At 40.6% G+C, this 14,203-nt stretch overlaps 1 protein-coding gene across 1 annotated transcript in view; it reads right to left on the bottom strand.

The window, feature by feature from the left end:
• GRIA3 (glutamate ionotropic receptor AMPA type subunit 3) overlaps positions 1-14,203 on the bottom strand; it is a 1,215,811-nt gene that overhangs the window by 179,514 nt on the left and 1,022,094 nt on the right. Inside the window, exon 13 of the mRNA XM_086918509.1 lies at positions 13,274-13,521. Coding sequence (XP_086774635.1) covers positions 13,274-13,521 — 248 coding nt within the window. The remainder of the gene's footprint in view (positions 1-13,273; positions 13,522-14,203) is intronic.

Consider the following 14,203-nt stretch of genomic DNA (forward strand, 5'->3'; position numbering starts at 1 on the left):
TCTGCTTCAAGAAGATGTGCGCTTGGAAGATGTAGCTTCTGTGCTGCTGGGAATACGTGCCTGCTGTAAGGAGTCTGCTTCAAGAAGATGTGCGCTTGGAAGATGTAGCTTGTGAACTCCTAGGAATAAGTGCCTACTGGAAGGAGTCTGCTTCAAGAAGATGTGTGCTTGGAAGATGTAACTTGTGTGCTGCTGGGAATAAGTGACTACTGGAAGGAGTCTGCTTCAGGATGATGTGAGCTTGGAAGATGTAGCTTGTGTGCCGCTGGGAATAAGTGACTACTGGAAGGAGTCTGCTTCAGGATTATGTGCGCTTGGAAGATGTAGCTTGTCTGCCGCTGGGAATAAGTGCCTCCTGGAAGGAGTCTGCTTCAGGATGATGTGCGCTTGGAAGATGTAGCTTGTGGACTCCTAGGAATAAGTACCTCCTGGAAGGAGTCTGCTTCAACATGATGTGCGCTTGGAAGATGTAGCGTGTGTGCTGTTACCTCATTGGCCTTTATTAACCTCTATATGCAACCCCCAAAACCTGCAATCTGAATGGTCTTGTGAAGCTAAACCGAGGTCTGTTGTTACTGAAAAATTCACCGCTGAACATGTGAAATGCATTCAAGAAAACAGCACACCTGTTTGGTTATGGGATGACCTCAGCCTGTTTGCTATTATGGCTGCAAGCTGTGGAATTTTGTCACAATTTTGAAAACTTTTTGTAATTTTTTACGAAAATCCCTTCAGAGAGACAGCACATTAAAATACGTTAATATACTGTTCTTCAACGCTTCTGTCCTACATGATGATCCCTACGAGTGTTTGCACCCAGCTTGTGCAACTTTTACTCCTCCCTGTCAGGAAACCCTGAATATGTTCACCCTTCACTCAGGTCCTTCAGTTAAGGGCGCCATCACACAGGCACACCTTACTCCCTGCAAGCACTTAAGGCCCTCTTGCAGACAAACATTACAAGCAACCCCTCCACTGACACAGTCACCATCCTTCACTCATTCTGCATTTACCCTCTCCAGGAACACCACAAACACCTATACAGTCACCCAATGCACCCCCCCTTCTGTGCTCATTCTCATTGTACTTGTACCCCCAAAAACACTCATTCACCCCTCTACCCATCCTTAACCCACACAAGGGCATCCTCTAAACACCACAAGCTGACAAATTCAGCTTGCACTCGAACCCTCTCTTTATACTCCTACCCCTCTACCTGGCCTGAGTTACTTCACTACCCCCTGTGCTCATACACAGCAGCACCTTGAACTCACACGGGGCATATACTCCTCACACACAGGCCCTCCCTAGACTGACCTCCTCACCCCAGAATGCACCCCCTGTCCTCACCCCCTAGAGGCACTGTATCACACTTACCCACATACAGGCACCCTCTAGAACCATCTAAAATGATGTGGAGCAGAGAGGGGTTCTGGTCCAGCACAGGTAGTCATTAAATGAATTCTCCAAACCAACCAAGGTGTGCTGTTCCATAGACGTAGAGTGTTCCAAAGCCTGAACCCCTCGTGTCATCGGAGACTACTCCTTGTGCTCCTAATAGGAGTCACTTCTGATGACCTGATGGTTCCAGACTCATACAGTGGGCGTTGGAAAACTCTACTTCTCCGGAGCAGCACACCTTTTTAGGTTTCGACCCTGAGGCCCACACACACATTTTACCCACATGCACTGACATAGGTACACTCATACAGGCACCTTGCTGCAATCATCCACAACAAGCACAACTTACAGGTACCCATTCACAGAGGCACCCCAGGTACACACCCTCTGAAAGATGCCCCATAAATGCACTTCTACAGGGCCCCTCTGCTCTCACTCCTTACACTTCACAGGCACCCCCTGCACACATACCTCCTATAAGCAACATGTACACTCATTCCCTCAGGAATGCCCCTGCAATCATCCATTGCAGGCACACCCCGCACTGACCATCCGACAAGCAGGTCATGCACTCACAGTCTACAGACATCCATCTGGACCTTTTACAGACACCTCTGCTCACAAACCGGTGCCCCGCTACAAACTCAAGCACCCCCCAAATACTCATGCTCACCCTGCACTCTACATCTCCCACACCTGCACACAGCTCCCCTTCACGCAGAATCTCCTCTGATGCATGGCCCGCCTCGTTGAGTCCATAGGAACGCTGGACCAGCCAGGTGCAAGACTGAATCTGTGTAGTGGCCTAGGAGGGCAGCATGCTGGTTTAGAGTACAGAGTACAGGGGTAGGCTCTAATTTTGTTGATGGGGTCCAGAGAGAAGCAGCTGTAATGCATGGTCCTCCATCTTTGGGGTGCATAGGCGGGGCTTTGATTGCCTGCGGTATAGAGCCGTGGGGCGAGGTCATTCAGGTAGGTTTGCTGTCAGCAAAGGGAGGACTCCTGGGCCAGACTAGAGTGCCCCTTATGGGGCACGTCTAGTTAGGGAGGATCTCCAGCTGTACCGGGAGGGGACCACCCGCGTGTACAGAATTTATCCAAGAGGCCTTGCTCATTCAGTTTGAATACCGTCCGGTTAACAGAATTTCTTGAAAAACTGTATAAAAAAGCGTACAAGAGGACAAATTGAATATATTTTGCAGACTGTAGGGCTAGTGAAAAGGTCTGCACAGCGAGAGAAGGGTTAAACAATTGGGCGGTAACATATATCATTACAAAACAGAAGTGTGAGGGGTGGGTAGGGACATTGTCTTTGGCACCAAAGGTAACAGGAACACCACAGCATGCAATTAAAATATCGTCAGTTAAAGGCGGCTTTCAACATTTACATTGAAAAAGTCATTACATTGTTAAATTAAAAAGCCAGAGTCACTGCTATATGCCACTCCATGCAGAGGTCCACGCTGGGACAGCATAGAACTTACTGAGCAGGCCCTGGGTCAGGTAATGCTCCCAGAGAAAGGCCCCACAGCAGAGAGCCGGGCTATGGGGTGTGCAGTACTGGGACGGACTGAAGAATTCAGCACTCCGCTCCCCCAGAAGGTGGCAGTAGGGTTGTTTCCTGTGTCATCGCATTCTGAGATTCAGAATGCGATGACGCGCTTTAATAGAGTGTTGGTAGTAATATACAAATGGCTGTTAAGGGTCATGGGGTCTTGAGGTTGAAAATTATCAAGGTGATGTGGGCTTACCACTTCACACCAACGGTTTTCCCCATTTTAAATTTTTGAGAGGAAGATATCCGATAACTAAAGAAAGATTTTGGATGAAAGAAGGAAGGCAAGGGCAGGTATTGTGGGAAAAAGTGAGAGAGACGATCAATTAAGCAAGGAGTATTTGCAAAATTCAGTATGACAGTAAACAGAGTGAAAGAAGTAAAATTGGGAGTTGGTGACTATGTTAAAGTAAAACATCAAAAGAAAATGGAGAAGGGTGGGAGTCAATTCATCGGATCATTTAAACAAAAGGAACCAGGAGCTTTTGGATAGGTCCACCACACGGGCTTCCTTGGTTAATGGCTTGAATGTAAAGAGTGTGTAGTTCCTTAGACGAAAAGATAATTTGTCAGGTCGGTGTAATGTGCTCCAATTGGTAGGCAGACAAAATATCGAAATTAAAATATCGACATACAATAATATCGATGTTTAAATTTCGACAGTACAGAATATCGATGTCCAAAATATCGACAGACAGAATATCGTTTTTTTAAGGTATGTATGTTACTAATATCGAATTTTACTAATATCGAAAAAAAAATATGTGTTATGTATTTTATTATGTTGTTTATATGTTTGTTAAACATGTTTTGTAATGCATGTTTGAAAATTTGTAAATTTGTTTACATTTTGCGTTTTAGTATCAGAGCGGGTTGTGGGTTTATAGGGGAATAGGGTGGGAAGTAATTTAATAATAATTAATTAATTAATATATGTTTGTAAATATTTTTAATTAATTATTAATTGGTAATTAATTAATAATAATTAGTTAATAATTAATATAATTTTGTACATATTTATAATTAATAATTAATAATTAATTGGTAATTAATTAGTATTAATTAGTTAATTACATTAATTAGAGTAATTTTGTTTTATATATAATGTTTTGTTATTGTTAATTAATTAATTGGAAAAAATAATATTAATTATTACATTTAATAATTACAGCTAATGTACTTTATTGTTATTGGTAATTAATAATTAATTGGTAATTAAATAATATTAATTAATTTTGGGTAAAGGAGTATTTTTAGGGTTCAGGGTCAGTTCTCAGTTTTTGGGTAAAGAGGTATTTTTAGGGTTCAGGGTCAGTTTTCAGTTTTTGGGTAAAGGGGTATTTTTAGGGTTCAGGGTCAGTTTTCAGTTTTTGGGTAAAGGGGTATTTTTTGGGTTCAGGGTCAGTTTTCAGTTTTTGGGTAAAGGGGTATTTTTAGGGTTCAGGGTCAGTTTTCAGTTTTTGGGTAAAGGGGTATTTTTTGGGTTCAGGGTCAGTTTTCAGTTTTTGGGTAAAGGGGTATTTTTAGGGTTCAGGGTCAGTTTTCAGTTTTTGGGTAAAGGGGTATTTTTAGGGTTCAGGGTCAGTTTTGGGTTTTTGGGTAAAGGGGTATTTTTAGGGTTCAGGGTCAGTTTTGGGTTTTTGGGGTACAGTCGTACAGGGTAAAAATAAAATAAATTTAAATTAAATCAATTAAATGAAATTAAAAAAAATTACATTAAATTATTAAGTTTTTAATTTATTTTAAATGTATATGTATTAGTTTTAATTTTTTAATTATGTTTTAATATTTTTATTTAATATTTGTAAAATTATATGTATTTTAAAATTATTTTTACATTATTATTAATACATTTAATAAACGATGTTTTTAATTTCGATATTTTTGTACTACGATATTAATTTGTCGATATTTTTGTACTTACCTTTATGAAGATATGACTCCGATATTTTTGATTTCGATATTTTTGTGTCGATATTTTTGTATGTAGATATTCTGTCTGTCAATATTATGTCAGACATTCGCTCCAATTGAAGCAAGTGCCCTCACACCCCCCAAGATGTGTCATGCCTCATCATCTGGGCATGCTCCTCGTCGGGCCGGCGCTGCAATGCCCGATGGGCACCCGCGAAAGGCCTCTTTGCCGCAGATCTTTTTGTTAAGCCGTCTGATGAGTGTGAGTGTGTGGGGTGTAGAAAGTAGTGTGGGGAACAGGGAGATTAAAATAGGTTTAGTGATACTGTGTTTAGATAACTTTTACTAGTGAAGCTTACTAACCTAATTAAAACCAGTATTGCTTGTGAGGAATGCAATGGTCCTAAAGAGCAGTCGTGATTAGTTTCTAAAAAGTGAGGTCAGCATGTTTCTTGCCTACTCTAACCGCCAAGGGGTCTAGTGGCAATTCATCAGGACCGAACAACAATTACCTACACTACAGGGTGACTGATTCTTCAATATATACTGATAAGTGAAGTAATCAGTTGCAACTTAAGTAACAAATTAAGATCTACCTTGTTAACTGACCTGACCCATTTAGTAGTCAATTACGGTCTCAAGTAAGCAAGGCAGTGTGACCAGGACACTCGCTAACTACTTCATGGTGTGGCGTGCGTCTGCACACCAACCCCGGCTCTGTCTCAAGATTCAGTCAAGCTGTAGTGTAGGTAATTGTTGTTCGGTCCTGGGGAATTGCCAATTGACCCCCTTGGGGGTTAGAGTAGGCAAGAAACATGACAATCTCACTTTTTAGAAACTAATCCCGACTGCTCTTTAGGACCATTGCATCCCACACAAGCAATACTGGTCGTAATTAGGTTAGTAAGCTTCACTAGTAAAATGTATCTAAACCCAGCATCACTAAACTTATTTTAATCTCCCTTTTCACCACACTACTTTCTACACCCCACACACACACACACCCATCAGACGGTTAACAAAAAGATCTTCGGCAAAGAGCCCCTTCGCCGGTGTCCGCCGGGCATCGCAGTGCCGGCCCGACAAGGAGCATGCCCAGATAATGAAGCATGATACCTCTTGGTGTGTGTGAGGGCACTTGCTCGTATTGGAGCTCATTCCACAGACTCAACAGATTATCTTTTCATCTAAGAAACGGCACACTCTTACATTTAGGTTCATTCATTGGGCCAAACAGAGTGGTGGATATTTATAATAATTCTGCCAAGTTAGATGATGGTAAAGTTTGGAATTTTAGCAAATTGGCTAAATGTAGAGAACATTCTAAAAGTGACAGAGATGTAGGGATCAGAGGAAGAGAGGAATCTAAAAGAATTAACTTTGTTTGATGGATGATGATGTTGAGAGGATTAAAGTGTACAAAAATTAGAGGAACCTCTCCGTAAATAGGGAAAGAGTATCCAGACCCGGACGTTTGTGATAGTACCCTAAAAGGTGGGAACATTATGTTGTGAGGTACAACAGATCTTAATGGTTGCTCACTGTTCCTAGGAGTTGTACAAGGTATATTGTGGCCTTTAAAAGTGTATAATTGTCAAATGTATGTGTAATGCAATAAGTTGTTAATGTTATTTTATATTGTATTTGATATTAAGAGTTGTTTTCTTTTAAAGAGGGGAGATGTGTCATGTCCTAGGTCATTCCATTCTGAGATTCAGAATGCGGTGATGGTATATTGGAATATGGAATGGGGAGATGAAGTAACTGGCGGAGGTGGCTGGACTGATGACTCTCACAGGATCTTGTATCCAACTAATAACCTACAATTTCACATAGTGTAGCTGTCATGGTATTTTGGGGAACACAAACATGCAAGTAGTTCCCTGGCCCCTGCACCTCATTTAAGCCCAAGTGTAAGCAGGTGAGGAAAGAGTGTGGACCCTGATGAGGGACGTCATACTCTAATCCAGAAGCGAGACAGCTCATGGTACAGCAGGAAGGATAGAGTTTCAGTTATTGGACCAGATTCCACTCCATGGGGAGATCCCACACCAGGCCTGTGTAGCACTTTCTTGGAAGGGCCTGAGAAGGGCAATGCTGCATTGGAGAGGTCCACCCAGACATCAAGGAATTGGCATCACGACCCCCTACATGGCAACAGTTATTCCTAGCCCCCTACGCACAGTTCAGGTCCATGGTTCAGGAAGGAATGTGGGCCCTGACGTTGGAAGCAGCAGAGCAGGCTGCTTTCTTCATTGTAATACATGGCATGGTCTGCCCGTGATACATATGTCTCTCCAGAGTGTACGGAGCAAATGACACATAACACATTAGAAATGAAGAAAGAGACTGACTACACTTGACTTACACCACAATGTTCAATAAATAACTACGGGGCATATTACCAACGTTTAGCGATATTTACCGCTAACGATGCTTAGCAACAAATTTTTTAACGCTAAGCATCGCCGGAAATTATCGCAGAGATAACTTGCTATTAGCAAGGTTTATCTCAGTAGTGATAAAAATCCTCACGCTAACTGCCAATTGAGAGATTATCTCTGGAAAACCAATGATAATCTCTCGAAGTTTGGTGTTAGCTTGATAATAGGGGCTCACAAACTTAGCCATGATATCCACCTTCCATAGGATATCATGGCTAAGTCAGGAAAATATCAGGTGTAAAAAAAGCAGTGCTAACCGCGGTTAGCGCTGCTTTTTTTTATCACTAACAGGGTTAGCGAAATCCTTGATAATAGGAGAAATGTCGCTTAACAACATTTCTCCTATTATTTTTCTCTGGAACGCCCCCTTTGCATCTCATTAGAGATGCAAGGGGAAGCTTAGAGAAAAAGGGTGCTAACATGCGAATTTGCGTGTTAGCACCCTGTTGCTAATAGGGAGATAATTTTATCTCCGCTTTCTTGGCTTTTAAAGCCAAAAAAGCGGAGATAAATCCCTTGATAATATGCCCCTACATTAAATATAGAAATAGCCCAAATGGACGAGATGAGGTTGCAAGACAAAACAAACCTCTGTTTTATTACGTTTGAATGCAGTGACCATGTTAGGTAATCAAAACTCCCTGTGATCAAATAGTGCAACGAGCGCTCTTCTCAGCAGCAGCACACATTGGCCACATTTACTAACATTTCACACAAGCTGTGCTGCTTTACATGAAAGGGAGATATCAGAAATGACCCATATTTACAATTATATGATGCATTTCTACTGCCTCCTTGTGCTGGCACACTGTGTCCTGCCTAACGGCAGTGCAGGCATTCTTGCCATAGCGCATAGTGCAATGGTGTCTAGGTTACAGGCAGGATTGTTTTTGTGCCGGAATGGGCATCATTCAGAAAAAGGTTGTAATGAGGAGAAATGAAGATATTTCTCCTTGTTATGCCTGGGTAAGGGAGGCATACCATTTTGATGCATTCCCAGGTTTTCAACTCTTTGTAAATCTAAGAATGTGCATAAATTAATCGGTGGATACTGGGTACGCCCACTCTCTACCCATGGAATGCCATCCTGCTGCAAGCTAACACAAGGCAGCGAAATGCACTGCCTTGCATTACCTTAGATTTACTAAACAATGCAGAGTCACACAAGGTGGCTTTGCGTGGCATAGTAAATTCCACATTAGGGCTTGTGTTACCTGGCATGATGCATGGGCAACACAAGCCCTTAGTAAATCCAAACCATGGTAACTAATTTGATTGGAATCGGAGCCAAAGCCCCTTTTTGAGTTGTGCTTCTTCAAGCTCTTTCATGCTGGTGATCACATAAGGTCTGGCAAACAGATCCTAAGAAGGAAAGAAAAACAGGCGCAGGAACATTAGTGCCTACTGGCTGCTCGCCCATTAATTACTGAATCAAAATGTAAAGCTAACTGCATCCAATAATGGCTTCAATAATCATCAGCAACACTTAACTAAAAAGTGGAGTTCCTATGAAATTGCCACATAACAGATACGGTTTGCATGGACTCTTTGATTCCAGTTGCATGAAAATAAAACACCAAAGTAAATACAATCTTCCTTTACGTATTAGGAGCAGAGCATTTTTGGGAACACGCTTTTGTAAGTACAAACAAACTAGAAAAGGACAGGCATAGATTCATCTTGTTGTACACCATTCATAGTTGATACCTTGAAAATTTCAATAAGGGTGCCTGATGTCTACGTTACACAAAGTGTTGTCCTTCTAACAAATGTTACACTAACTATATTGATGAAAACTTTAAGGGATAAAACTAAAATAGTCTGGTCTTCATTTTCAAAATCAGAGAATCACCTGGAAAATTAATTATCTGCAGATCATTACAAGTATATGATTTATGGAAACTTGTGTCAAAGCAAAACCATAGATTGAATTTCAATATCTATACAAATAATTTCAAATTGATCCAACGTGCTAATCTCAAATACTTTTCTTGCTTAGTTGATTTCAACTTGCAGATTAGGAACAAGGTGTATGACGTAAGACCTTGATGAAATTCACCTATTGAGTTGAAGTCAACTTTCACCCCTGATAATGGCAAAGTCATTAATTACACTTGCATTAAGCCCATTAAAATGTGTATTTGCCATATATTATGTATCCGTGATTTTTTTTAAAATGTGGTCCATTTGAATGATAGAGAAAAACAAAGCAACCGTTTTTAGATTGTGAGGTAGATATGGTAAGGCCCTAATTACCTAGGCCCCCAATGGATGCTGTAATATTTATCACACAGTAAAATTCTAAATCCTGGGGTTTGGTATAGACGAGTATGATAAAACACTTATTCAACGTTTTTTCTGAATAATAAGAATAAAATTAGGATTTGGTGCTTTCTGCACCAAAATCCACATAGTTCAGTAATTACTGCCCCCCACACCCAATACATTTTGGCACGTTTGTTCTGACGGAGACATATCTGAGAAATTGCGAATGCTATCACAATAGGCAATTAACAAGTGCAATAAACCCCTCATCACTTGTAATTCAGATCCCTATGAAAACAGAGATCCGTGCAAGGGAAAGAACACACCAGGCCCCTTATAATGAATGGCTAAGATTTTACAAATGCACAAAGAGGGATAGAATCTGATAATGCACAGGCACAGAACTAGTTTGGTTCATGATAAAGACATTGGGCCCGATTCACAGAACTAACTTACGACAAAATCCTAAATGTACTACTTTTGGTATTCACAGAAGGCATTTAGTAGTCTTAAATTCGGATTTTGTCTTAAATTCGGATTTAGTCTTAAATTAGGATTTTGTTTTAAGTTAAACTTAATTTTATCTTAAATTTAATTCAAGACAAAATCCTAATTTAAGACACAATCCTAATTTAAGACAAAATCCTAATTTAAGACACAATCCTAATACAAGACAAAATCCTAATTTAAGACAAAATCCTAATTTAAGACAAAATCTTAATTTAGGACAAAATCCTAATTTAAGACAAAATCCTAATTTAGGACAAAATCCTAACTTAAGACAAAATCCTAACTAAAGACTACTAAATGCCTTCTGTGAATACCAAAAGTAGTAAGTTTAGGATTTTGTCGTAAGTTAGTTCTTTGAATCGGCCCCATTGATAGGACACTCATTATTGAACGCTTTTTAGTGAGCTACTACAGTCAATTAGCAATGTGGGCAATTTCTTACAGGAGTGTGGTAGGGTAGCATGCATTAATTGTTGCAAATGTTTTTGTTAGCCTACATGCCCAAGATAAGCCGTAAGAAGGAGTAAAGTGAAAGTTGTCCAAGGTAGACTCCTTCCTCTTTCTCAATTGAAACTGCTACAGTCAGATGAGTAGTCAGTGGTGTCCCATTCCACATTCCTCCTCGCATTTTAGCATCCGGAGCCCTCTTCCTTTTGGGCAGATAGTAAAAAAGAATGATGGACAGGGGTCTATCAATCTGTAGCCCCGCTCAGACGTTTAGGTAGCTGGACCATGCACACTCTGCATGCTACTCTGTGGAAGCAGGCAAAGTAACAATCTCGGTGCAGCTCTGTACTTTACTTAGACAGTGGAGCTTGCAACCAACTTAGCCCACCCAACCGGCCCCACATAGTTTTATGTATTTCACACAGTATGAACAAGACCTCTTACTCTCTAGACATGTGCAAGCAGGAACTTAAATGGGTTTAATGTTAAGCTCACTCATGGATTTTGCAACATGCTCATTTCCCACAATATTGCCAATAAATGTTGCATTGTCTTGTGCAAATCCAATGTATGCAAAATGAAGCACTGCATAGTAATTTCTGTGACTAATATTGTGCGTTTGCTCGAAATCTAAACAAATGAGTTGTAAATACAAGAACTTAACTCAAAATTATTGCAAATGTTAAGCATTCTCTCTCACAATGTGGACCATGCTTCTGATTTCATATTGCTGGTGTATATATATATATAGAGAGAGAATTATTCACAAAACATACAATCTCCAGGCATGATAGACCATAAGAATTCAGCGTTTTGCTGGTACAGCAATTAAGTTCTCTGTCCTCTGCTTGCTTTAGCTTAGACAATAGATTACTTACCTTTCTAGTTTTGCCTTCTTCTGATTTCTTTACTACTGTATAGCTCTTGCTCACCGTAAATATGTTCTTCCATTTCTATCCTCCTACTGATGGCAACAAATTAGTTTTTCAACAGTCGTCAGCCAAGTAGAACCATAGAATTACAACAAGCGCCTCAAAGAGTGGAGACACAATGGAGCCTCTGTAATGGAAAATGCTGAAAAGAACAGGTTTTAGAAGGACACACCAGAATGCCAATAAAAGCCTAGAGCCGGTGGCTCCCAAGCTCTGCCGTGAACTATGACTCAGAAATGGCGTCCATTTTAGGGATGAACAACACTTCTGAGTCATCGTTGACTGGAGAGCATGGGAGAGCCACTCAGTCGATAAAATCAAATAGATGTTCTACTCGAGAGCCCGCTTCATCATGCAAACTTGTGTTTTGCGTTGCACTTTTTTTGGACATTCCAGTGCGCCATTTTTGGAGATGGTTTCATAAAAAGCCGCCCCAAGTGCAATGACGCAGTGGAAGGTGCAAAAACGTGCAGGGACACGATGGGGATGACTGTATATGTTCTACAAAAGAATAAAAAAGCACTTTCTGCCCCTAGATTCTACACCATTTGTTTTGCCCTAAAACGTGTTTTAGCAGCAAAAAAATGACTGCATAATCTGTGAGCACTGTGCCCAAACCTGCAAATTATCTTCATGCAAGAACACGTTTCCTTTCCACTTGGGTATTCTTTCAGTAGTCAGAAGCAAGTTACTATTTTGCCAAAACAACTCGCAACATGCAACTGACTACTGAACCATGGATAACAAAATGGATGACTTATTCCATGAAAACAAAAAAATCGCGACTGGAGTGGGTGTGATTTCGACTTCTTTGCCAATGCGTCTTCATTGCTCAGTTCAAAATGAACCAGCCCTTGAAGGGCAGCTCTATGTTTACAGATAAAAACAAGAACACTATTGGAGCCTGACAGATCTGTTAGCTGAATAAGGGTCCCATGTAGGATCAAACTTGTTGGTGATACAAATTCGAGAGTGAAATTTAAAAGCTACTGTCACAAGTGTTTGACACGTATTTGTCACGACTTGAGAGAGGTTTCCAAATGCACCATATACTCATTGTAGGATAGCAAAATAACAGCCTTGCCGATTACTCGTGACTAAGGTACCCGATTGTGGTGACATTGAGGCTGACCTTGGAGTCACCTCCCCCGCTGCCGCACTCTCCTTTGTCGTACCACCATTTGTTTTTCAATTTGTCCAAGAGGCCTTGCTCATTCAGTTTTAATACTGCCAGGTTAACAGCATTTCTTGAAACGATAAAACATAACTTGTAAGAATATGCAGTTGATGCTTGAGAAATTGTAACGTATAAAAAAGAGCACAAGAGGACAAATTGGCTAATTTTCACAAAATGTGGGGCTAGCGGAAAGGTTTGCACAGCGAGAACAGGGTTAAATAATTGGGCGGTGGCATATAGCGGATATTAAAAAAACTGAAGTGTGCGGGGTGGGGACATTGTCTTTGACACGAAAAGGTAACAGGAACACCACAGCATGCAATTAAAATATCGTCAATTAAAGGCGGCTTTTAACATTTACATTGAAAAAGCCATTAAAATTGTTAAACTAAAAGCCAGACAAACAGTCAGAAAGGACAACACATAGATAAAACATTTAAAAAACTGGATGCATTAAGAAAAGTATAAATATAACGATAAATTACCGATTCTTTAAACTTGGGGAATACTCAAGAGTTTAAACTGTGTTACCTCAAGACATCCACAAGAAAGAAAATGACAAACACACTACATCAGGGTAGGTGGAATACTATAACAACAGGGGTTATTGTTATATTATTCCACCCACCTTAATGTGGAGCCTTTTGGAGTTGCCACACCATAGCCCTTGGAGTCCAGGTTTCCACCAACTTTCATTGTGTCGCAGGGCTTTCGCTGTTCGATGTACTCATTCATGGTCGACTCGAGCAGGAAGGCGAACTTCCCCTTCGACTTGCGCACTCTGGCCACGCCGTCATCAGTCGTTTTGGTAAACACGGATGGCTCTGCCGATTTCATGTAGGACCACATTTTCTCATACACAGCTATTTTCGATCTCTAAGAAAGGGGCACAAAGAATATCAGGGTAACATCATCAACATTTATGAGGTTGTCAACACATTTTATTTTGATAACTCATGCATTCCTGCTGCAGGTATATGTGAAGAAGCATTGTGTATGTTTTACGGTATGTATATTCTAAAATGGCATTGCATTTCACACACTACAGTTGAGGGACAGTGCAATATCTCCACATTAACCACAAATAGCAAGCAGTTTGGACACCATTTCCTCGATAGAGATTGTCTGGGTTTTTAACAATCTTTGACAAAGTCTGCCTAGGGACTTAGGGCTAGATGTAGGTAATTGAAATTTACTGATTCGAAAATACTGAATATTACCAATTCGGTATTTTCGAATCGGTAAATGCTCTGTAGATACAAATTCGGTAAAAAATACCGAATCGTTAAGATTCGGTATTTACCGACTCGGTATTTACCGATTCGGTAATTGCCATTCATTTCTATGGGCCTGGAGGCCCATAGGAATGAATGCCAATTACTGAATCGGTAAATACCGATTCGGTAAAATAGGGAAAGAGTCAAGGGTGGCAGGGTGTTACTTTGACACCCTGTTGCACCCCTGAATAGTGCTTGTGTGCACATGTGGCACACATACATGCCCTAAGGGCATGTGTGTCTGCCACATGGCACTGGTGTAAATGCACAGATTTGCATTT

Source organism: Lissotriton vulgaris, chromosome 4_1 (genome assembly GCF_964263255.1).
Source record: "Lissotriton vulgaris chromosome 4_1, aLisVul1.2, whole genome shotgun sequence".
Lineage (NCBI taxonomy): Eukaryota > Metazoa > Chordata > Amphibia > Caudata > Salamandridae > Lissotriton > Lissotriton vulgaris.